The sequence below is a fragment of the Cherax quadricarinatus genome, chromosome 88 (genome assembly GCF_038502225.1).
Source record: "Cherax quadricarinatus isolate ZL_2023a chromosome 88, ASM3850222v1, whole genome shotgun sequence".
NCBI classification, from domain to species: Eukaryota; Metazoa; Arthropoda; class Malacostraca; order Decapoda; family Parastacidae; genus Cherax; species Cherax quadricarinatus.
In genome coordinates this window covers 440,723-467,206 of record NC_091379.1, presented here as the reverse complement: position 1 = coordinate 467,206, position 26,484 = coordinate 440,723, and the positions used below count along the sequence as shown (strand labels likewise).

Below are 26,484 nucleotides of genomic sequence, written 5' to 3'. Positions count from 1 at the left end.
TTTTGCTTAGTGATAAGGAATTTCTGGAGGATTTTCCTGTGATCGGGGAATTCTGGAATATTGTCCTGAGTGACTGAGGGTTTCTCGAAGATTTTCCCTAGTTGTTGACGAGGGATTTCTCAAAAAAATCCTGAGTGATAGGGATTTGTGGAGGATTTTATTGAGTGATAGGAGATTTAAGGATTTTATTGAGTGATAGGGAATTTCAAGATTTTATTGAGTGATGGAGGATTTCAGGATTTTATTGAGTGATTGGGAATTTCAGGAGTTTATTAAGTGATAGGGGATTTCGGTAATGGGGGAATTCAGAAAGATTTTTTCCTGGATAATGTTAATTTCAGGAGTATTTTCTTGGGTAATGGGGATGATTTCAGGAGGATTTTCCTGGGTAATTGGGTTGATTTCAGGAGGATTTTCTTGGATAATGGGGATGATTTCAGGAGAATTTTCCTGGGTAATGGGGATGATTTCAGGTGGATTTTCCTGGGCAATGGGGATAATTTTTAGGAGGATTTTTCCTTAGTAATGGGAGATTCCAGAAGAATTTTCATGGGTGATGGAGATTTCATGAAGATTTTCGTAGATAATGGGAATTTCAGAAAGATTTTCCTGAGTGATAGGGGATTTCAGGATTTTCTTGAATGATAGTGAATTTTAGGAAGATTTTCTCAGGTAATGAGGTTTCAGGAGGATTTTCCTCGGTAATGGGGGATTTCAGGATTTCCCTGGACAACAAGGAATTTCAGGAAGATTTCCCTGGACAATGGGGAAATTTCTTGGGAATTTCCCTTGACAATGGGGGAATTTCATGAGAATTTCCATGAGTGATGGGGAATTTTATGAGAATTTCCCTGGACAATGGGGGAATTTCATGATAATTTCCCTGGACAATGGGGGAATTTCATGAGAATTTCCCTGGGTGATGGGGGAATTTTCATAAGAATTTCCCTGTGTGATGAGGGAACTTTATCAGAATTTCCCTGGGTGATGGGGGGAAACTTCATGAGAATTTCCCTGGGAAATAGGGGATAACAAAATTGGAAATGGGGGTAGTGGGGGGGTGAGATGCGCAGTATCGGGTGCGCATTACCAGCCAATCAGGTGAGGTGTGTATGGCTAGCTCAACCAATCAGAAGCGGCGGCAACAGCACAGGTTTAGGCGCCAAAATACAAGCGGCCATGTTGTTGTGAGAGAAGTGGTGGTGTGGCGCGCTACTCTCCCACTCTTCTCCCATTTTAAGTGCTTAAATAGTGACACACTGAGCCCCTAGTGATAGTGAATCATAACTAATATGATAGTGACTTTACCCCGTCGGAAATAATGTCTCAGAGCAGCGCCCACAGGTGAGTAGAGGGTGAAATGTGTTGACGTGGGGCCATCAGCTGAGAGGTATCAGTCGCCACCTCTGCCTAATATGGGGTAGTTATTATTTTGTTATATCTTGCAGGGTTTAGCTCCCCATATACACCAACCTACACTCAGGGGTGTATACAGTGTTATATAATACGTGTGTATGATATTAACGGGGTTATTTTCACGTTAATAGACGTGATTTAACAGTAACCACATCCTTATCACAAAAACACTCGGATAAATAGATAACATTTACAATTACTAACACACGTAGCGACGTTTCGCTCGCTACCTCCATCAAGCCAATACATGCCTTATTACATCAATAAAGTTGATATTGAGAATAAATCATACGGGGGGAAATGGAGCTGCTCGATTCCTCATTCCTCGTATCAAACACGACTGCCTTCGTGTCTTCGGTACGGGTTTAGCGCTTCCCCATTGTCTGTGGGCTGCTGGTAGCAACAACCTGGAGACAAATGCTGTAAAATACCGATACGATGAATTAATCAACCGAGGTTTTCAAGCACCAGACGAGCCTGGCCCATGGCCGGGCTCAGAGTAGATAACTCTCCAAACTCTTCAAAGGTAGATACAGTATAATGTGATCCTTTATAGACAACGTTTCGCCCACACACTAAACTTTGTCAAGTCACAAACAGATTACCCAGGTAGAGGTGGTAGATCTGTTTGTGACTTTAAAGCTCACTGTGTGGGCGAAACGTAGTGAATAAAGGATTGTATTATACTGCATTTGTGATGATAGTTCCAGCAACAGCCTGGTTGACCTGTCTGGTCACAACCTGGGCCTTGAGAGGTCACACAAGTGCTGGTAGGAACCTGGGTAGTCTTGACACTTAATAGAAAAAACAAAGGTTTATTTAGGTTTAAATCACCACTACACATGTTTTATATAATAAAAATTATTTTATGATTACTGTTATTGTATTTTTTAAATTTATTTTTTATACTATTATTACAATCATAAGCGCTAAACCCACAAGTCATACAGCTATTATTGCTATTTGTCATTTTGATTTTATTTGTCTTTGTGCTTAACGGTATTTTGCAACATATACAGTAAACATTATATACTGTGGAAAAGATGTATTTTTTAATTTTGAAATATTATTATTGGACAGGGCAAAACCGATAGGGAGTCGTATAGTAACTAGGGAAATGGGTGGTAATAAAGTCTGAGCTGAGGAGCAGCTTCATTTCCTTGAATCAAGGGCTCTTTACCAGAGTTATAACACACTCCTTGAAGGGTTTTTATCTTGCAAATAAATAGTGAAGACATAACACCAGGAAGGTTCCTTGATGCTGGTGAGGGGCTCTTGATCTGGGGAATTGGATCTGTGCTCCACTTCCCTGAATTAAGCCTGAATACCTCCCATCCCCCTCCCCCACATGCGCTGTATAATCCAACGAGTTTAGCGCTCCCCCATGATTATAATAATTATAACGCCAGTGACAACAAAATTAAAATTTGTAAGTTTTATTCAGAAAAATATACAAATGGTTTTGAAAACAGTAGTACAGATTTGTACAGTAGTTTAATAAGTTACTTAGGTACAGGTACACATAGGTACAATTATCATACATATAGTGGAACCTCAAATATCGAACTTTCTTCGGTCCAGAAGGCTGTTCGAGTGCCTTTACCGAATGAATTTATTCCCATCAGGAATAATGTAAATTAGATTAGTCCATTTCAGACCCTCAAAAATACACTTATAAAAGCACTTACAAAAATACACTTACATAATTGGTCGTGTTGGGAGCAGTTCGATTTTTGAGGTTCCACTGTATGTGTAAATTCCCTAGGATAACCCATAAAATCCAGTGACTTATTTTCATTGTTGTCCTTGTTCTGAGGGCACTATGTTCACACATACTGTATATAAGGTGTTACTGTCACTTCCCTTCAAGAGAGGTTCCTTGATGTTTGTGATCAAAGGAATTAGACCTGTACTCCAATTCCTTGAATGAAGCCTGAATGCCTTCCATTCTCTCAGGTGCTGTATGACCCCTATGGGTTTAGTGCTTCCTGCATGAATGTAATAATACTGTTAAGTAAAAGGACACAAGAGCGACTAATGTTACATTTTATTGTGGCAACGTTTCACTCTCCAGGAGCTTTATTAAGCCATGTCCGTTTATTTAACATATTTTTGGTAATTCTACCAATATTAATGTAATAATACTGCCACTCTTGAATATAAACTTTTACTATTTCTTCGTCATTGTACCATTTATGGCTGGGTATGTTTTGAATTATTATTGTTATTACTGGCTTTGAAAGTTGAGTAATTTTCCCAATCTTATATAACAACAAAAGTAACTTGGCTAAAATTAAGATATATTGTCTTTGGATATGGGTATTATGGCTGCATTGGCGGCCTATTGAGAGGTTTTTGTGAAAGAACTAAAGTCAGTATAAATGGTCGGGAAGACTAATCATCCAAAGAAGTTTGTATAAATAACATTACTTTGCTTTATTATGGCTATAGTATGAACTATGAGCAGTTTATATGTTAAGTAAAAGGACACAAGCGTGTCCTTTTACTTAACATATTGTTGGCAATTTTACCAACATTATTACAATGTGAGCATAAGAATTAAGAGAATGTACCCTAAGTCTATTGGCCCATTCATGCCAGGCCTTGTTTACACCCATGCTGTCCTATTTATGCATTTTTCTAATGTATTTTTGTTTTAAAGACTGAGCCTCAGAGGTGTTGACATCCTTACAACACATCAGGTAGACTTCTACTTCCAGGTAGAAGACACTCAGTGTTTCATGATGTTACCTTTGATATACCTTTGTTGAGTTTTGAGAATTGAGACAGCATTCTCTTCGGATTTCTAGACCCAGAGGGTTATTCATCCGGGTTCCAGTAAAGTCAGTGTGTCATTCAGGACGATCTGTCTTATTTCCATTGGGGCCCTTTAATCTTGTCGCTCAGGATATTACCCACAGCAGTCAGCTAACATCCAGGTTTTCCTACTCTCAAATCCTGGTCCTGGATCAGGTTTGTTAGTGTTTGCCTGGTCAACCCCAATGGAAACAAGTCACTCTGAATTTTGTTTTTTTTTGACAGGCAGGGAGTTATCCTAGGTAATTTACACTATGATAATTGTACTTATTTTTTTTTTTCAACAAGTTGGCCGTCTCCCACCGAGGCAGGGTGACCCAAAAAAGAAAGAAAATCCCCAAAAAGAAAATGCTTTCATCATCATTCAACACTTTCACCACACTCACACATAATCATTGTTTTTGCAGAGGTGCTCAGAATACAACAGTTTAGAAGCATATACGTATAAAGATACACAACATATCCCTCCAAACTGTACATAAATAAACTTACTGCTGCTGGTGCCCCCTCTCCCTGCTGGTGCTCCCCCTCCCTGCTGGCCCATGTATCCTTCACAGCCTGGTTGATCAGCATTTGGCAGAGGAAAGTGTCAAATTTCCTCTTAAAGGCTTCTATACTTATTCTAGGAGTGTTTCTGAAATCTTCTGCCAAGATGTTAAAAAATCTGGGACTGTTCATGTTAATACAGTGTTAGTATTGTGCCTACAGTGCCTCTGGCTTTTACAGGGTTTATTTTACACATTCTCTCATATCTCTTGCTGGCCATGGCTGGGCTGTGGGAGTAGAAAGACTTGGATGCATCAAACAGTATGTGCAGCATGCAGAATGACAGTGTGAAGATTTGGGACAAGGCCCTACAGTACTTTCCATGTATCTGTTATCCTGTATCTCTCTCTCATTTTGCTACTTGGCATGAAAATAATATTAGTTACTATACCATTATCAGTCAGGCTCCAGGGAATCTTGCTCATCTGGCACTTGGTAAATACTGCACATTCTGCAGACCACACTGGAACCAAGCATTGCAAAGAAATTTTGCAGGGATGGTAACCTTAGACTTATAAATCACAGAATGGGTGGGGCTCAGATCTGTGGCAGACAAGTTTTAGCATTTGGCTGTCATGTGATTTGTTTGCTTTAGTGTTATTAGACTTAAAAAAAATATTTAACTCAGTAAATCATGAAATATTCTTTGGAAAGGTTTCCAGATCTGGTTCTGGTCTTGCATAAACAACAATGAGCTATTAAAGCCGAGAAAACTAAATCGGAATCTTTGCCAATAACACATGGAGTATCGCAAGGAAGTATCTTGTCCCCCAATTTTTCTTCTATGTATGAAGTACGATATACCCACTGATGTTGAATGCAAACCCTTACTGTATGCAGATGAAAATGCCCTATTAGTGTTTGGTAAAGATAGAATATATAGTTAAAAATGTTATCTAACTTGGACTCTAGTAATAGTACAATAGATACAAATATTTAGGGGTGTCCTGTAAACTCGAATTTCCAAGTCACTGAAATCTTAAGAGTTGTCCAGGAGGCAGACATTTTGACTTGGTAAAATATAAACATGAGCTATTGAACATAATTTAGGCTTAGTTTTGGTTGGGTTACATTGTATGTATGTATTAGGTTAGTGCTTACAGATAATTTTGCGATATGTATTTATATTTTCCTGTAGGAAAATATTGAAGAATTCTGACCAATTAGTAACTTGGGAATGTTGGTGAGATCACTGGTATTCATCCTTTGATGACTGCTTATCAGAAAAAATGATTGAGAATCCAGTCATAAACAAGCAGATGCCAGAATACCTTTATTGGCAGGTACAAATACTAAGTCGGGATCTTATAGGAATTCATATAGACCTGCATGATCATCATAGTACAGTGCAGTACTCTGCTGACAAAAAAAAATGGAAAACAAATTATAAATTGTCCAATCACGTTTAAAGAATTGCCAATAACCTGTCAAGATTATGTTGCCTCAATTTTTGAGTGGGTTATGTATCTAAATCAACATGAAAATTTACTTAGGGAAGTGAATAAAAAATCTTTGTGATGCCTATAATCAAAACCACAGTAAACACACACGGGTCATACAGCGTATGACCTTGTGGGTTTAGTACTTAGCTTTGATTGTAATAATAATAATAATAATCTAAAACTATCAACTTATCAAAGGTCAACATTTAAAGCCAGTAGTGACATTGACCAGCTCAAGCCTAAACTTAAGGAGAGAGTTTTGTATGTACTAATACTGTAATACTGTACCATGAGTTGGTAGTGCAGTGATGAAGCTGCCAAACTGGAAATTTGTGTTCCAGGCTTTATAATAGGGTCCCCAAGTTGCACAGATTTTCAGTAAGTTTCAGTAAATTTCCTCACGAGAGACTTCCAATATACGTATAGTGAGTTACTGAAAAAAGATGTCTACAATATATATTAAGTTGAAATTGTAATATGCAACTGTTGTTTGTTGTCCATGCCTGTCAAGCATATTGATCAGATAGAAATAAGGCCCAAAAATAAGCTGCAAAATGAATCCTAAAGCAGACAAATGAGCTATGATGAAAGGCTGAAAACACCAAAGATGCTCGTGCTGGCTGAGAGCGTGTAAAGGCGATATATTGTAGAACAACATAAGAGGTTAAAAAAGATTTTGAAAGAATGAATGTTAATGTAGAAGATCCCAGTAGTTCATTGTAAGTCGATTGTTCAGTACTCGGAGCCTATTTTCCCCACAAGAAATAATGTAAAATGAATTGACGTGTTCCTGAGCCCTAATTTTCTGTAATTAATATCAATTAATATTTTTCCCACAAGAGTTTTACCCATTCTTTTAACTTCATTGTTTTTTTAAACTGCGTATAATTCACCTCAAAGGCAGTAGATTTTCTTTTTTTGTGGCTCTTGGCTATCACTAGTACTGTTAAACTTTCTGATCAAGATGCACAGCTGTTATCCAAGGTACAGACTACAGTGAAGATGTGGGGATGAGAGTATTTAAAGCATAGGCAGAATGTTTACCAGGAAATGTCATAAAACTAATAAAAACATTACTCAGACAAGCACTAGCACTAGCACTAGCTTGTGGCTGGGGACTACTTACACTTTGCCAGTGTAAGTAGTCCCCACTATCAAAAGTGGAAGTCACTTGTTCGTAAGAAATTAATTGGGTCCAAAATGTCAATGTCATAAATGTGAAGCCTTCTAGGTTGGGGCATACTGTACTGTACTGTACCTTCAACAGAGATAAAGGAACCACAGATGTAAATTAGGAAAAAGTAGAGGAGAAGGGATACTATGAAATTTTTCTTTACAATTAGAGTGGTAGAAGAATGGAATAAAGTGAAAGAGGAGGTAGTAAGTGGGAAGTGCTAAAACCATTGGAAATGAAAATGCCGTATGATGAACATTAATGAAGATGGCACACTTCAAGCATAGCACTGCTTCTGTGGCTACAAATAGGTAATTGCATTCACATTTACAAACAGGACTTACAGGAACCACATGTGAATCTTAGCCAGCCTTATAACTAGTTTTTTTTATACTGCACTGACAATTTGTTGATAAGCTAAAACATCTGGAAGATGAGGCATAAAAGTTAGGGACCCTCCAGTACTTAAGTTGAATTCATAATTTTGTATATACTACATAAATAAGTAAGCCATGTTCGATGGTGTGCTTATTATACCATACTTGAAAGATGCCTTAGACTTTAAAAAGAAAAATACAGTACTGTAAGAGATAAGATTTTGTTCAGATTTTTAACCCCAGAGAGTTAACCACTCAGGATAACCCCAAGAAAGTCAGCGCGCTATCGAGGACTGTCTGTCTTGTTTCCATCAGGGTCCTTAAATTTTGTTGTCCCCCAGGATGTGACCCACACCAGTCCGTTAACACCTAGTTACATGCCTGCTAGGTGAAAGGGGCAGAAGGTGTAAGGAAACATGCTCAACGTTTCCACCCTTGCCAGGGATCGAACCACGGACACTCGGGGTCTCTCGCCTCAACATGCTCACCTCACGCACTGTGTGAGGCAAGAGTGTTGCCTACCAGGCCAGAGCTCTATGCTCCTTATGTCCTGTCTTTGGTATTTAATCAGTCATATGCAGTACAATATTTATCAAAGAATTTAAGTGACTGTAGTACACTGTACTGTCTCCTTGTAACCTACTTCTATGTTCTATCACTTGGTCTGTGAAGGAAACATTTTGTATACCTCTTTGGACTTTTTCTAGCTTCTCCAATTTACATTTTAGGTGCAGACTCTGTTTTAATGCTTACATTTTTGTCTGAGTAATGTTTTCATTAGTTTTATGGCATTTCCTGGTCAATAAATTTTTCTTTACTGGTAACTCCTGGGTCTCTCTCTGTCTATTACTTAATATTTTTCATGCACTATATATTTTTCTAGAGGCACTTTTTTGCTCTATTTCTTTCTCATATGTCTGTTACATGGCATTTATCCACCTAAAATTGCTAAGTTCCATTAGTCATCTCTCGTGCCACTATTCATCATATCCAGGTTTTCCTGAAGGGATTCAGATATTTTTGTGATGCATTTTGTCTAGTCTTTGCATCATCTGGAAGCATGTTTATATTATTTTTTATTCCTTCTTGCAATTCTTTTATCTAAATCAGAAAAATTGTATTGCAAACACCAAGTCCTGCAGTCCCTGGTTACCTGGAGGTTATTCCGGGGATCAACGCCCCCGCGGCCCGGTCCATGACCAGGCCTCCTGATGGATCAGGGCCTAATCAACTAGGCTGTTACTGCTGGCCGCACGCAGTCCAACATACGAGCCACAGCCCGGCTGATCCGGCACTGACTTTAGGTATCTGCCCAGCTCTCTCTTGAAGGCAGCCAGGGGCTTATTGGCAATTCCCCTAATGCTTGATGGGAGGCTGTTGAACAGTTTTGGGCCCCGGACACTTATGGTGTTTTCCTTCATAGTTTAATACCAGGGCTTCTTTCACTTATATAGTACATCTTGATATGTTACAGTAATTCATTGGTCATACGTCAGCCCAAATTATTATTGACTAGTCCTTATTTAGAATGTACCTCACATTTCTGGTCTCCATATTATACAGTGGGCATAAATGTACTGGAAAACATTGAAACGAATGTCAGGTGTAAATTTTCTTGCAAACACTAGTGCACTTTTGCCTTGGCTTCAGATAGGCTTACTTTGATGTTATTGTTATTGGCCAAAAATTGAGTATTGATATCACTTTGTATTGGTTTATTTTGATGGCATCATTGGCCTAAAATTGAGTATTGATATCACTTTGTATTGGTTTATTTTGATGGCATCATTGGCCAAAAATTGAGTATTGATATCACTTTGTATTGGTTTATTTTGATGGCATCATTGGCCTAAAATTGAGTATGGGTCTCGGTATCTGCAGATAATTTGGTATCCCGTCCCTAATTACTGTACTGCTTAAAACAGCAGCAACAGCCTGGTTCACCAGGCATGCAGCAGACAAGCCTGGCCCATGCCCGGGCTCCAGGAGTAGAAAGAGTCTCGGAACTCATTAAAGGTATAGTTCTTAATCTTGTAATTGTTCCTTTCCACCCTAGGAAGTTTGGTTAAGTTTAATAAGATTTGTCAAGAAACAGGACAAGTATTTTCTGATGTGGGTCTTGGTCTACCTGGGGTCTACCTGGAGGTTATTCCAGGGATCAATGCCCCCGCAGCCCGGTCCACGACCAGGCCGCCTGGTGGATTGGGGCCTGATCAACCAGGCTGTTAATGCTGGCCACACGCAGTCCAATGTACAAACCACAGCCCGGCTGGTCCGACACTGACTTTAGGTATCTCTCCAACTCTCTCATGAAGGCAGCCAGGGGTTTATTGGTAATTCCCCTTATGCTTGGTGGGAGGCTGTTGAACAGTCTTGGGCCCCGGCCACTTAAGGTGTTTTCCCTTAGTGTACCAATGGCGCCCCTACTTTTAATTGGGGTATTTTGCATCACCTGCCCAGTCTTTTACTTTCATAGGGAGTTATTTTTGTGTGCAGATTCGGGACCATTCCTTCTAGGATTTTCCAAGTGTAGATTATGATATACTATCTCTTTCTCCTGCGTTCCAATGAGTACAAGTCAAGTGCTTCCAAGCGTTCCCAGTAGTTAAGGTGCTTGACAGAACTTATACGTGCAGTAAAGGTTCTCTGTACACTGCAATTTCACCTGCTTTGAGTCATATGATGACCTGCCATAGCAGCTTTGGATCATCTGGCCGAGGCCTTCTGCTGGCTTACCCTCCACCCCTTTAAAATTTAAGGTTATGATTATAACTATTTTGATAATAGAAGCCTAGTGTGAGACTGGACTATAGGGAATATAATCCCCAGAACCACCAACAGATACCAGATTCCTCTTAGTCACTTGTGTCTAAGAGGAATCTGGTATCCTCTTACTTGCATAGATATGTTTGAATGACTGCTGTAATTTTCATTTGTGTTTTATGTTGGCTATATTTTATTTGACACTGACGATGCTGATATGAATTACACTGAAGTCTAATATTTTATTGTTTTTTGACATTGTTTCATTTTAACAAATATAATATTTTCATTATTACTTTTATATACCGTGTATACAAATTAACATTTTCTAAAAATACAGCAGTTGTTAGTGTATATTATGGTTCATTAGTCGAAGGTTGCAGTGCTACTACATGTCTAGTGCTGCTACATGTGTAGTGCTGCTACATGTGTAGTGCTGCTACATGTGTAGTGCTGCTACATGTGTAGTGCTGCTACATGTCTAGTGCTACTACATGTGTAGTGCTGCTACATGTCTAGTGCTGCTACATGTCTAGTGCTGCTACATGTCTAGTGCTGCTACATGTCTAGTGCTGCTACATGTGTAGTGTTGCTACATGTGTAGTGTTGCTACATGTGTAGTGTTGCTACATGTGTAGTGTTGCTACATGTGTAGTGTTGCTACATGTGTAGTGTTGCTACATGTGTAGTGCTGCTACATGTGTAGTGTTGCTACATGTGTAGTGCTGCTACATGTGTAGTGTTGCTACATGTGTAGTGCTACTACATGTGTAGTGCTGCTACATGTGTAGTGCTACATGTGTAGTGCTGCTACATGTGTAGTGCTGCTACATGTGTAGTGTTGCTACATGTGTAGTGCTACTACATGTCTAGTGCTGCTACATGTGTAGTGTTGCTACATGTGTAGTGTTGCTACATGTGTAGTGCTGCTACATGTGTAGTGTTGCTACATGTGTAGTGTTGCTACATGTGTAGTGCTGCTACATGTGTAGTGTTGCTACATGTGTAGTGTTGCTACATGTGTAGTGCTGCTACATGTGTAGTGTTGTTGCTACATGTGTGGTGATGTTGCTACATGTGTGGTGATGTTGCTACATGTGTGGTGATGTTGCTACATGTGTGGTGATGTTGCTACATGTGTGGTGATGTTGCTACATGTGTGGTGATGTTGCTACATGTGTAGTGTTGTTGCTACATGTGTAGTGCTGCTACATGTGTAGTGTTGCTACATGTGTAGTGTTGCTACATGTGTAGTGCTGCTACATGTGTAGTGTTGCTACATGTGTAGTGTTGCTACATGTGTAGTGCTGCTACATGTGTAGTGCTGCTACATGTGTAGTGTTGCTACATGTGTAGTGTTGCTACATGTGTAGTGTTGCTACATGTGTAGTGCTGCTACATGTGTAGTGTTGCTACATGTGTAGTGTTGCTACATGTGTAGTGCTGCTACATGTGTAGTGTTGCTACATGTGTAGTGTTGCTACATGTGTAGTGCTGCTACATGTGTAGTGTTGCTACATGTGTAGTGCTGCTACATGTGTAGTGTTGCTACATGTGTAGTGCTGCTACATGTGTAGTGTTGCTACATGTGTAGTGTTGCTACATGTGTAGTGTTGCTACATGTGTAGTGCTGCTACATGTGTAGTGTTGCTACATGTGTAGTGCTGCTACATGTGTAGTGCTGCTACATGTGCAGTGCTGCTACATGTGTAGTGCTGCTACATGTGTAGTGCTGCTACATGTGTAGTGTTGCTACATGTGTAGTGCTGCTACATGTGTAGTGTTGCTACATGTGTAGTGCTGCTACATGTGTAGTGCTGCTACATGTGTAGTGTTGCTACATGTGTAGTGCTGCTACATGTGTAGTGTTGCTACATGTGTAGTGCTGCTACATGTGTAGTGTTGCTACATGTGTAGTGCTGCTACATGTGTAGTGTTGCTACATGTGTAGTGCTGCTACATGTGTAGTGTTGCTACATGTGTAGTGCTGCTACATGTGTAGTGCTGCTACATGTGTAGTGCTGCTACATGTGTAGTGCTGCTACATGTGTAGTGCTGCTACATGTGTAGTGCTGCTACATGTGTAGTGCTGCTACATGTGTAGTGCTGCTACATGTGTAGTGTTGCTACATGTGTAGTGTTGCTACATGTGTAGTGCTGCTACATGTGTAGTGTTGCTACATGTGTAGTGCTGCTACATGTGTAGTGTTGCTACATGTGTAGTGCTGCTACATGTGTAGTGCTGCTACATGTGTAGTGCTGCTACATGTGTAGTGCTGCTACATGTGTAGTGTTGCTATATGTGTAGTGATTGTTTTTAATAAATTTTGTGACATTCAAGTCAAAATAATGGCTGGGTACTCTACTTTTGCTTTTATAAAATGGAGATATGCTGCAGTAGGCCAGCAGGCTTAGCAATAATAATTATAATACTAATAATTTGAAGAGGGGAATCGTCAATCCTTTCAATATTTTCATAACTTAGCACTTGCTAGGTTCAAGTCAGTAACCACCTGTGACAAGTCTGTCCAGGTCGCCTTGTAGCCTTCCCTTGTTTTCTCTATTATAACTTCTCATTAGTTTTGCATTGTCAGCAATCAGGGATATGCATGGATCTTAATATATATGTTGATGTGTATTAAGAACAATGCTGGTCCCAGTACAGAAGCTTGTGGGACACCACTTTACACAGCACTACACCCCCAACACCTTTTTGTCTGGGCTATCACAGTTTCTCTGTGGTAGGTGGAGGAAGGAGAGTCTTGAAGTGTTGGTTGTGTGGTCAGTGTTTACATGTGTAATCTGGGCCTGATACTGCTATCTAACAAAAATATTTTTTGACAAGATAAACGGGATAGCTAATGTTAGCTCACTCTGCCAACAAGAAACCATGTATACCTATTACACTGATATAACTTTGATGGGTTTCGAGAGTTTTCCTACTCCCACAACCCGACCCTGAACCAGACTTGTTTGGGCATTTGCCTGTTCATCCAGGCTAGCCCGACCCTGAGCCAGGCTTGTCTGGTATTTGCCTATTCATCCAGCTGTTGCAGCTGGCGGACCACTGGTTGACCCAGGCTGTGGTGGGTATGGATTACGACAACCTGGGATATATCCAAACTGATGTGATAAAATTGTGGACTAATTTTATTACGAAAGTGATGCTAAGTCGGCTCTTGGCTCTTCGCTATTGGAAAACATTAGAGGTGTTGTGATATAAGAAATAGGTGTTATGTCTAGTGGTTCTGAGGATTATCTTCCGAGGGCCTGATCCCGTAGCAGGCTGGGTGTTCCTGAGGCAGTTGTGTTTCTCTGGAGTTAAATGTCCCTCTCGTTAACATGTGTAGCTCTTGAGGCAGTGTTGAGCATGTGGGTATGTGACGGCTTGCCTCCTATTATCTCATCTCAAGGACAGTCAGACGTCTTCACTGTGACTGACTTTCACCAACTTATCAGCATTTTGCTAACGCTGGAATAATACTTTGTATGGTTTTACTGGGATATTCACTTGCGAAGTGATCCCCTGACGCTTGTTACCACAGGCAAGGATATATCCATTCAACTTGGTTGAACGGATACTGTTGTTTGAGAAGCTCCTCAGTCCCTCCTGCCCTGGTCTCAAACCAGGTCTTGTGGCTCGTGGTCTGATTGGTTAGCTTGCTAGTACTACCTTCCCGCATTTCGCTGTACGCAGTCCAGGGTCACTAGTTGATTAGGAGGTTAGGGTGTATATGTACAGGGTAATGTGAGAGGTATTGATTGAAGGGTAGGTGTTGAGTACACCTGTAGCGAGTGGTGGTGGTTTGGGACACCTGTAGCAAGGAATGAAAGTGTGGGACACCTGTCGAAAGGTAATGATGGTTTACACAATACACAAATAACCCGCACATAAGAGAGAAGCTTCCGACGACGTTTCGGTCCGACTTGGACCATTGACAAAGTCACACAGTGTGACGTTGTCAATGGTCCAAGTCTGACCGAAACGTCGTCGTAAGCTTCTCTCTTTTATGTGCGGGTTATTTGTGTATCGCTCCAGTCACGGTATTGTGCCTTTTTTTGTTATTTATGTAATGATGGTTTTGAACACCTGTACCAAGAGAGGGTTTAGGATAATGTGCCTTGCTATTGTTTGAAAGAGATATATTGTGATATAGTGACTGGCAGGGTGGTAATTATCTCCATCTGACTACTCAAGAGGTCTCTAGTTGGTGTGGCAAGGCAGGGGAGGTGGGTGTCTTGGACACCTGTAAAGGTAACAACATGCGGGACTGAGTGAATGTGGTGGTGGTGGTGGAGTGGGGTCTTCTCCTACATGTAATACTGAGTGAATACACCAAGCCAAGTAATGAGTAATAACATTGTCATCTCAGAGAAATTAGAGTGATTTAATATATATATATATATATATATATATATATATATATATATATATATATATATATATATATATATATATATATATATATATATATATATATATAACCTTACTGTGCTACTTAATATCCATTGTGCAATAAGCTGTACCTTATATAGTAATAAATATAGGGAATGTATTGGTATCGCTAGGTGACCAATGTAGATACTGATGCAGTGGGTGATCAGGGAGTGTAAAGCAAGTAATTGTAACTGTCTTCCCCTTCCCAGGCGCTTTATTACTCATTAAGAAACTATAAATCAGGTTTACGGTCTCCCATGAGAGAGAGAGAGAGAGAGAGACAGACAGACAGACAGACAGACAGACAGACAAACCCCAGGGGAGAGGGAGTGAATATTCTCACGAACAGAGTGGCATTACACCCACCACAGAGACCCCGTGGGAACACCTGGTGCACCAAACTCCTGTAGTCGCCAAGTTGTGGTTGCGGGGATTCGAGTCTGTGTCTGCCTCCGCCTTTCCACACAACAGGTTCCACTAATTCCCTGCCACAAGGGCCCTGTCGTAGTGTGCTTCTGCCACATCCTTCTGTAGGTTATTCCATTTCCCAGCCATCCCGAGACTGAAATATTGACTGACGTCTCTCTCTATGCACCACAACCCGGCTGATCAGGAACTGTTATGAAGAATCTGTTAAGTTCCCACTTGATGACAGCCAGGAGCAGATGGCAGAAGGAGCACTGCAGCAGGCCTACTGGGCCATGCTCTTGGTAATCGACCTCATGGCATGAAGAGAGGGTGTTGAAGAGTCGTAGTTCCTTACACTTATCGAATTCTCTCAGTGGGAGCGATGAGTACACAGAGAACTCAGTAAGTGTTAAGGGACCTCGACTCAACACCCTTCCTTGATACATAGAGGATTATCATCAAATTCTTGGCTGTCTTTAGAAGGGAACTCGACAGGTGCCTAAAAAAAAACAGCTCCTGATCAGCCGGGTTGTGGTGCATACGTTGGACTGTAGGTGGCGAGCTCTGGCATACGTCCGTGTGTATGTCAAATATGAGAAAGATAAGTGGGGTGAGAAGTCTGCCTTGTGGAACACAACTCTTCACTGCAGCAACCCCAGATTTTACTGTTTACTGTTCTTTTTGGGGTCTTTTAGTTAGCAAGTTAAATATACATTTGCCCATTTTCTAGTTATTTCCTCGGCACATTTTATGAGCAGTTACTCCATGGTCGTACTTGTCAAAGGCTTTTGCAAAAGTGTGTTTCCCACTTGTGGTATTTTTCTTGGTGGGCTCAAGTTGGTATAGGAGTTTGTATTAATATACTACAAGAGGTGAATGTATTTATTAAGATAATTGTTATTTTGGGTGGGGCTCTGGTATGTGCAAGTATCACATGTTTGTGGGGTGAGGGCAGGGAGAGGGGGGGAGTTATCCTCCCTTTTATGGTATGCAAATTATCATGGCCCCCTCTCACCCACTGTACATCATAACCCCCTTCCTAGCCTTGCCTCACCCCTCACTCCTTCCATATCCCTCTCTTCCTCTCCCCCCTCTCTCTCCCTCTCTGTCTACTTTGTTTCTCCCTCCCTTCACATTCCTCTCCCTTTACCCAGCTACTCACCTTTTCAGCTGTGACAATCCCTTCTGATCCCTTTACCTACCTTCTTATGTCTACTACTTGCGTTCCATTCGTTCTTTTACCTTTCCTTCATTTCTCACGCCTACTCCTTGCCTTCCATTTCTTCGCCCCTTCACATGCCTGCCCCTCGTGTCCCATCTCTTCCCTTCTCGTGTCTTCCCATGCGTAACCATTCTGTCCCATCGTTTTCCCTTGGCTTCCCATGGCTGTCCATACCTCCTCTTGAGTCTTGTCTCAGCGCCGGTTCCTTACCTTCACCTTTCTTCTCAGGGACTCACTATTGAGGCAAAAAAAAAAAAAAGTGAGAGGGGAGAAGGTAGGACTAAGTCTTTTTATTAGCTTGCATTCATTTTTTAACTAAGGTGTATAAAATCTCTCCTACCTTTTTTTTGTTGGTACTAAGGGTGGTTTGGTCACGGCTGGAGATGCTATGTTGTCAGGGTTACTCCAAGGTTGCCTCTGCAAGCTCCTGTGATATTTGGTGTTGCCGGTGGCTTATGTTGTATAGGGGACTGGATGTTGTTCGCATACGGAACTGCTAGACCGTCTATAGTACGTCTCCGTATTTTTGCAGTATTGAATTTCAATTGTATCATTTTTTTTTTTGCACGGTTGTTTGTATATATCATGTTGCTGGACCTGCCCTCGTAAACATTTGTACTGTGACGAATGTTAATGTAATCATCGATATTCACTGTACTGGAAAGGGTACTTGGTGACCTGATTCTGTATGGGTAATCTCTGGTGAGTGTGTAAGGGGAAGTGTTTGTCTTGGGGTCACTGAGTGTTGGCAGAAAACAGGGGGAATGAGCATGGGATGTCTGGAGGAAGGGGAACAGCTAATCCCACCTTGTCATTACTCTTGTCTGCTGATTGTTATTGTGAGGGGGAGACTGATGACTTGGCTCTTGACCTTCGTTGGGAAGCACTCACAGCTGTGGTTCTCAACCTTTCCCAGTGCCAGGACCCCCTTTTAACATGAAAAAAAATCGCGCCCCCCTACCCCCCACACACGCTAAAAGTTGTATGTTCAGGATATCTTACTGATATCTTACCAGTAGATACCAGAAACACTGCTGGCACAAGTGTAGAAGTCTTCAAAAGGAAACTGGACAAGTATCTTGACCAGGTGCCAGATCAACGAGGCTGTGATGGATATGTGGGTCAGCGGGCCGCTAACAGCAACAACCTGGTTGGCCATACAAGCACCAGACGAGCCTGGCCATGATATCGGAAAAACTCTCGGAACGCATTAAAGGTATATCAGAGGTAAAAGTATACTAAGGAGGAATCGTGGCGCCAGGCTTCCCACACCCATTACAATCATTCAACGACCCCCTCCCAGGGGTGAGTGACCCCCACCTTCACAACCAGTTTTATAGTCTCAAGTATTCAATAATATTTTTGTTGCTAGATTAACGACCAGTTCATCAGTAAGTGAGGCGGCAGTATACTTGATATATACTCTTTAAGTTCTTCACTTTGAATTGTTGAATCTGTTCATTGAGATTCGGCTGCTACATTTGGCATAGTTTACCTACCTACCTGGAGGTTATTCCGGGGATCAACGCCCCCGCGGCCCGGTCCACGACCAGGCCTTCCGGTGGACCAGGGATCAACCAGGCTGTTACTGCTGGCCCAGTACGAACTGTAGGCTTTAGCTTACCTCCCTGTAGGTTACCTTCCTGTAGCTCACCTCCCTGTAGCTTACCTTTCATTTTCCCTACATTAAACCAGATTACCTCCATTCTCTAGGCACTGTACGACCCCTATGGGTTTAGCCCTTTATCCATGGTTATAACAATTTTTAAATGGGTGGAGGGGTAGGCCAGCGCGAGGCCTCGGTCAGATGACCAAAAGCTCCAAAGGCGGGTCATCATCTGACTAAGACCCGCGTCAGGAGACACTTGTCCTGTTCCCTGACGAACCTTATCTAACCTAACCTTGATTCAGAAAATGACTTCCAGGATTATATCATTAAAATGCTACTTGGAATTTAACATTACCTGGAGGATGTTTGGGGGGTCAACGCCCCCATCAGCGTGATAGGAAGGGGCCACGGAGAGAACTTTGATATATTTACAGTAGGCCTGAGTGGTCCCCTCTGGCCTACCTTGTCGCTCATTCGTGCCAACACTCCGTCTCGTCTTTCCCTCATTCCTGTCTAATGTAATTACCGGAAGTGGTTGTACTTAGCTGTCAGGGAGGTTTCTGGGGATGAAGGGGAGGGGAGGGAGGTGAGGGATACGCAAAGGGAGATTGTCAGGGATAGATATGAAAAAGGTCAGGGATAAATTGAGGGAGATTACTGAGGGTAGATATGGAGGGGAGGTATTGGTAAGGTACCTTTTGTCTATCCGTCCGTCCTTCCGTTTCTTCCATCCGCCTGTCCTTCCGTTTCCTCTTCGCTAAGTCCTGTTTTCCCTTCCCCTCCTGTTCAGTTTTTCTGTCGTCTCTTTCGTTTCCTCTCCGCCTGTCCAGTTTCTCACTAGTTGCCAGTTGTTTTATGTCTTATCCTTCACTTGTATGTATCCGCCGTCATTAATTCACTCGTCACTTTTTATCGAGTTCTTCCATATTTTTCCCCCTTGTTTACACCCATGTATTTCTTTCCATCTGTCCATATATTCTCTATCTTTCTCTCTATTCATATATTATCTTTCATCTTTCTCTCCATCCATGTATCCTCTCTCATCCTTGCCTCGGTCTATGTATTATCTTTCGTCCACAACCCCATCCTTCCCCTCGTTTATTATGTATTGGTATCAGTGTACTCGCGTGTACTTCCGTCGGGGTTATGACCATTCTGTCGGGTTGTGTGTTGGTCACGGAGTGTTGCATTCGTATTGTGTTGCAAGGGGAAGTGTTGGTGTTGTGGCTGGGAGCAGGGAGGGGTGTTGCACCCTCTCGTTGGGGGATTGGATTTTAGTGATTGCTGTTGCACCCTCTTGTTGGAGGGGAGGAATGGTAAAGGAGAGGCAAGTGTAACTGTGTTAAGGGTAGGGAGAATGAGGGACGGGAAGGGAGAATGAGGGACGGGAAGGGAGAATGAGGGGAGGGACAGGAAGGGAGAGTGAGGGGAGGGACAGGAAGGGAGAGTGAGGGGAGGGACGGGAAGGGAGAGTGAGGGGAGGGACGGGAAGGTAGAGTGAGGGGAGGTGGAGTGAGGGGAGGGATGGGAAGGGAGAGTGAGGGGAGGGACGGGAAGGGAGAGTGAGGGGAGGGACGGGAAGGGAGAGTGAGGGGAGGGACGGGAAGGGGGAGTGAGGGGAGGGACGGGAAGGGAGAGTGAGGGGAGGGACGGGAAGGGAGAGTGAGGGGAGGGACGGGACGGGTGAGTGAGGGGAGGGACGGGAAGGGAGAGCGAGGGGAGGGACGGGAAGGGAGAGCGAGGGGAGGGACGGGAAGGGAGAGCGAGGGGAGGGACGGGAAGGGAGAGCGAGGGGAGGGACGGGAAGGGAGAGTGAGGGGAGGGACGGGAAGGGAGAGTGAGGGGAGGGACGGGAAGGGAGAGTGAGGGGAGGGACGGGAAGGGAGAGTGAGGGGAGGGAAGGGAAGGGAGAGTGAGGGGAGGGACCGGAAATGAGAGTGAGGGGAGGGACGGGAAGGGAGAGTGAGGGGATGTATCATGTGGGGTTTGAACACATGGATAGGGTAAAGAAATACTCACGTAGGCTGGTAGTACGTATATTACGGATAGTGTGTGAAGCGCCCAAACAGCCGTGACCTGCCTCCTTGCTCACTCTCGTAAGACTGACCGCCCACAGTACCCATATGTGAAGGGGTGTTTGAAATACTGCTAGGTCAGCAACAATATGAATACAGTCATGATTCATGCAGACGGTTGGTAGTGAGTCATCTACTGGTACACTGGTTACTGGTAACTGGTTACTAGGAACTGGTACTACTACTGAGAGCTATCCACCTTTTTGTTTGCACATAACTTCCAATGCAACCATAGGCCCTATGGTGCAAGCATCTGTTCATAGTGCGCCCGTTCATTTGTTCATGGACTCTGGTGCGCAAGTCAATATTATTAGGTCTAGTTTGTTTAAGGATAAGCAGTTACGACATGTCCTTCTCGTAGAACCGACTCATGTGTCCTCCCTTAGTGGAGTAGCTGGTTCTCACCTGCGTGACCGAGGTCGGACTTCCCTAACCTTTTCTATCCAAGGTAGAGACTTCACTGCTTCCTTCCTTGTTGTCGACCAGATTACTTTCCCTGGTGACCTTCTGGGATTTGCTTCCATGCGAGACTTACGCATTGTGCTCGACCCGTACCGATGGCATGTCCAAATTGACGACTTGATCGTTCCATTCTGGGGTTACCAGCTTGGATCAGAAATCTGTCATACTGCTGCAGAGTATGATGTACGCATTAAGTCCTTACAAGCCAATGCATTCTCCAGTAGCGTACCCAAGCGGTCAGGCACTGGTAATTCTGTCACTCCCATCCGTGTTCCACCTATACCTTCAGACTTGCAGGATAGTGTTCCGTTGCCTCAAGTGTCCGAGGACACTCAGACTGCCTTGAGTGCACAGCCTATCCCTGCAATGACTGCTAGTTCGAGTAGTAGTTTCTCCACAGGGGATGCCTTGTCAGAAAACGATTACTTGGAACTAGTAATGCCATCTCTTGTTGATGTCACATGCCGTTTGCAGAAAGACGTCTGTTGCTGCTAGTGCTCTCACTAGAGTGTCTGTTGGTGTTCCTAATGTTCCAGATGGTGATAACGTCCTAGTTGACAGTGATTCCTGCAAGGTCAAAGGTTTATTTGTTGAACCTTCCTTACATGTTGTAAGAGACAGTAAGATCCATTTACTCCTTGCTAACACTTTGGGTCACAGTGTTCGTCTCAGAGCAAATACCAACCTCGTTGACCTAGTTCACTATCCTTACCCTGTTCAGGTAGAGGATGAGTTGTCACCTGACCAGTGGGTCGGTGCTATTTCTACCGGGGAGACCTCATCCACTTCACTGGATCAATCTGTTCCACCAGTTGAGGAGAAAGACTTAGCTCCCACTGACTTCCCAGATGAAGTCAAGCGTTTGTTGACTCTGTTGAACAAACGTCGTAAAGCCATTGCCTTACCAGGTGAGAAGATGGGTATAACGACCTTATTGTCCCATCGTATTCCACTTGAACCTGGTACTAGACCTATCTACATACCTGCGTACAGAATGCCTCATTCACAAGTTGCTGTCGCAGAAGAATTGATCAATCAAATGCTTGATGATGGAGTTATTGCACCTAGCAATTCACCTTGGAATGCACCCTTGATCCTAGTACCTAAGAAGGATGGTACTTGGCACCCAGTGATTGACTTTAGGAAGTTAAATGCGAAAACTATTCCAGATCGCTTCCACTTCCTGTACTGGGTGATCTTTTACGTAACATCGGAGATAACAAAGTCTTTTCAACCCTGGTGTTACAAGGGTTTTGGCAAGTCCCTCTTCACGAGGACAGCCAAGAGCTAACTGCATTCTCCACTCCTACAGGTCATTATCACTTCCTCCGTATGGCATTTGGATTACGATCCTCCCCTATCACGTTCTCAAGGCTCATGACTAATATCTTTAGAGGTCTCATAGGTAATGCACTTATGGTGTACTTAGATGACGTAATCGTCATGTCTAAAGACGTGGATACACACTTGAAAAGACTTGATGTAGTACTTGGTAAGCTTGAAGAAGCCAATTTAAAGATCAAACTGTCTAAATGTCAATTTTTCAGATCAGAAATTAAGTTTCTTGGTCACGTAGTCACTCCTAGAGGGGTTACGACTGACCAAAGTAAAGTAACTGCAGTACTAAATTTTCCAACTCCCAAAACTGCTGATGCCGTAAGATCCTTTGTGGGCTTAGCAGGTTTTTATAGATCTTTCATTGCCAATTTTTCTTCCATAGCTGCTCCTCTAACTGAGTTGCTTAAGAAAGATGCTCCTTTTGTTTGGGCCTTCCGTCAAGAAAGAGCATTCCAAACTCTAAAAGAAAAGCTAACATCTGCTCCAATTTTGAAATTTCCAGATTTTTCTAAGCCCTTCTATCTGACAACTGATGCTAGTTCTATTGGCATAGGTGCCGTACTAGCTCAGAAGACCGATGGCAAGTACAACGCAGTTGCATTTGCTAGCCGACTCCTTACAAAGGCTGAACGTAATTATACAGTAACTGAGCAAGAAGCTTTAGCAATAGTATGGTCTTTAAAGCACTTCCGAGACATTTATCAGTACTCTGTTCATGTCTTGACAGACCATGCTCCACTTATACCTTTATTCCAGAACAAACAACCTACTGGAAGGTTAGCCAGATGGACCTTGACTATCCAAGAGTTCAATCCCACCGCTGCCACCATTTATCATGTGGGGTTCGAACACGTGGATAGGGTAAAGAAATACTCACGTAGGCTGGCAGTACGTATATTACGGATAGTGTGTGAAGTGCCCAAACAGCCGTGACCTGCCTCCTTGCTCACTCTCGTAAGACTGACCGCCCACAGTACCCATATGTGAAGGGGTGTTTGAAATACTGCTAGGTCAGCAACAATATGAATAAAGTCATGATTCACGCAGACGGTTGGTAGTGAGTCATCTACTGGTACACTGGTTACTGGTAACTGGTTACTAGGAACTGGTACTACTACTGAGAGAGGGACGGGAAGGGAGAGTGAGGGGAGGGAAGGGAAGGGAGAATGAGGGGAGGGACGGGAAGGGAGAGTGAGGGGAGGGACGGGAAGGGAGAGTGAGGGGAGGGAAGGGAGAGCGAGGGGAGGGACGGGAAGGGAGAGTGAGGGGAGGGAAGGGAAGGGAGAGTGAGGGGAGGGACAGGAAGGGTGAGTGAGGGGAGGGACGGGAAGGGAGAGTGAGAGGAGGGACGGGAAGGGAAGGGAGAGTGAGGGGAGGGACGGGTAGGGTAAGGGAAGGGAGAGTGCGGGGAGGGACGGGAAGGGAGAGTGAGGGGAGGGAAGGGAGAGTGAGGGGAGGGACGGGAAGGGAGAGTGAGGGGAGGGACGGGAAGGGAGAGTGAGGGGAGGGAAGGGAAGGGAGAGTGAGGGGAGGGACGGGAAGGGAGAGCGAGGGGAGGGACGGGAAGGGAGAGTGAGGGGAGGGAAGGGAAGGGAGAGTGAGGGAAGGGAAGGGAGAGTGAGGGGAGGGAAGGGAAGGGAGAGTGAGGGGAGGGATGGGAAGGGTGAGTGAGGGGAGGGAAGGGAAGGGAAAGTGGGGAGGGAAGGGAAGGGAGAGTGAGGGGAGGGAAGGGAAGGGTGAGTGAGGGGAGGGAAGGGAAGGGAGAGTGAGGGGAGGGAGAGCATCTTCGTGTCAGAGAACCAGATGAAGACGGGTTAGTAAAGTTGACCAACTCGGTGATGTCTCGCTCTGTATATATCGTATTTTCCGGCATTTAAGGCGCGCTTTTTTCTCCACAAAAAGTCTTGGAAAATCAGTGTGCGCCTTATATGCTGAAGGTCAGGGTCTGGTTACCTGGAGGTTATTCTGGAGGTTGTTCAAGGGTAGGCTCTGAGGTAGTTTTTAACAGTTGTTTACTAACGTTACGTTACAACTGCTTGCAAACATGATCTTGTCTTGTATACTCGTGCGCCTTATATGCTGGAAAATACGGTAATCAGCAGCCATATAATAGCTAGGACAAGTAACTACATCAAATGCCAGACTAACCAGGCTGTGATGAATATGTGGGTCAGCGGGTCACCGGCAGCAACAGCCTAGTTGACCAGACAAGCCTGGCCTATGACGGCTCCGGGAGTAGAAACTCTCGAAATTCATCAAAGGTATTGTGTGCGGTTACTTACTTGTAGATACAAGAGTATCGTTGTGCTTGTAACACTGCCCGTACCTTTGAGTTCCGGGAGTTTTTCTATTCCCAGAGCCAGGCTCGTCTGGTGCTTGCATGGTCAACCAGGTTGTTGCTGCTGGGGGCCCGCTACTCCACATATCCATCACAGCCTGGTTCATCTGGCACCTGGTTAAGATACTTGTCCAATTTCCCAGACTTCTACACTTGTTCCAGCAGTGTTTCTGATGTTTCTTGGCAAGATGTTACGGGAGTGTACAGATTTAGGACAAGACCCTACGGGAGTGTACAGATTTAGGACAAGACCCTACGGGAGTGTACAGATTTAGCTCAAGACCCTCAAGAACTTTCTAGGTATTTATAATCATGTATCTCTCTCCTCCGCTCCACTTAGTACAGATTTAAGACTTGGCGTTCCCTGTAATGGGCCAGCCACTCTGGGAAGTATCCCTTCCGCGTCATTTATCCTTCAGTTTGCAACTGTGGCTTCTTATTATATCTGTAGTAGTTTATATTTGTAACACCAGTCGTCTGGCACCGAGGTAGGGTGACCTGGAAAATAGGAAAGAGTATGCCTGGAAGGTGTTCCAGGGGTATAACGCCCCCTCTTCCCAGTCCTTGGCCATGCTTCTGGTTACCGCCATTTATTTCAAGCAGCTCTCAGAACTGCAACATCCCCACCCCTTCCTTTGCAGTTACAGCTGCATATTCCAATTTTTGCCTAATGTATGTTGTGTGCGTATTATTACACACACAAAAAGGACCAGGAGCTGTGAATTGACACCTGCAACCAGAAATAGGTGAGCGCGCACGAGCTCTGTGTGAGGTGAGTACGGTGTATATATAAAATTGTGTGCGCGCACTTAGGGTTGGTCTTTGTGTAGCTGTATTTGCCTCTCTTGCCTTTCCGACCCGCTGCATCATAACAAGTCATACCTCTTGTAGAGAACCTCCAATATGGTGCCATTAACACCAGAAACTGACCTAACACCTAGTGTAACAAGTTAATGTGTGTGTGTATGTATTTAATATATATATATATATATATATATATATATATATATATATATATATATATCTATATATATATATATATATATATTATATAAATTTTTTTCAACAAGTCGGCCGTCTCCCACCGAGGCAAGGTGACCCAAAGAGAAAGAAAATCCCCAAAAAGAAAATACTTTCATCATCATTCAACACTTTCACCTCACTCACACATAATCACTGTTTTTGCAGAGGTGCCCAGAATACAACAGCTTAGAAGTATATACGTAGTATGTTGGTAGACAGCAACCGCCCAGGGAGGTACTACCGTCCTGCCAAGTGAGTGTAAAACGAAAACCTGTAATTGTTTTACATGATGGTAGGATTGCTGGTGTCTTGTCTGTCTCATAAATATGCAAGATTACAGGTATGTCTTGCTACTTCTACTTACACTTAGATCACACTACACATTTATGTACACGTTTATTTATATACACTCATCTGAGTTTTCTTTGATTTTATCTTAGTTCTTGTTCTAATTACTTTTCCTTTTATATCCATGGGGAAGTGGAATAAGAATCTTTCCTCCGTATGCCATGCGTGTTGTAAAAGTCAACTAAAATACCGGGAACAATGGGCTACTAACCCCTTTTCCTGTAAAGATTACTAAAAAGAATAAGAAAATTGTCAAAGTGGGAAGTCTGAATGTGCGTGGATGTTGTGCGAATGATAAGAAAGAGATGATTGTGGATGTTATGAATGAGAAGAAGCTGGATATCATGGCTTTAAGTGAAACATATAATATATATATATATATATATATATATAAACACGCTAAGATAACAGGGATATCTTGCTACTCCTACTTACACTTTGGTCACACTTCACAGACACGCACATGCATATATATATATACATACATCTAGGTTTTTCTCCTTTTTCTAAATAGCTCTTGTTCTTTTTTATTTCTTCTATTGTCCATGGGGAAGTGGAAAAGAATCCTTCCTCCGTAAGCCATGCGTGTCGTATGAGGCGACTAAAATGCCGGGAGCAATGGGCTAGTAACCCCTTCTCCTGTATACAATTACTAAAAAAGAGAAGAAGAAAAACTTTATAAAACTGG

General features: G+C 43.0%; 1 protein-coding gene across 3 annotated transcripts in view; it reads left to right on the top strand.

Annotated features, from left to right (window-relative positions):
• Window positions 1–1,180: 1,180 nt before the first annotated feature.
• The window catches only part of LOC128698554 (transcriptional activator Myb), a 155,292-nt gene continuing 129,988 nt past the window's right edge, over window positions 1,181–26,484 (top strand). For all 3 annotated transcript variants that reach the window (XM_070103797.1, XM_070103799.1, XM_070103798.1), the window contains exon 1: window positions 1,181–1,344. In XM_070103797.1, coding sequence (XP_069959898.1) covers window positions 1,322–1,344 — 23 coding nt within the window. In that variant the 5' untranslated portion in view covers window positions 1,181–1,321. The remainder of the gene's footprint in view (window positions 1,345–26,484) is intronic.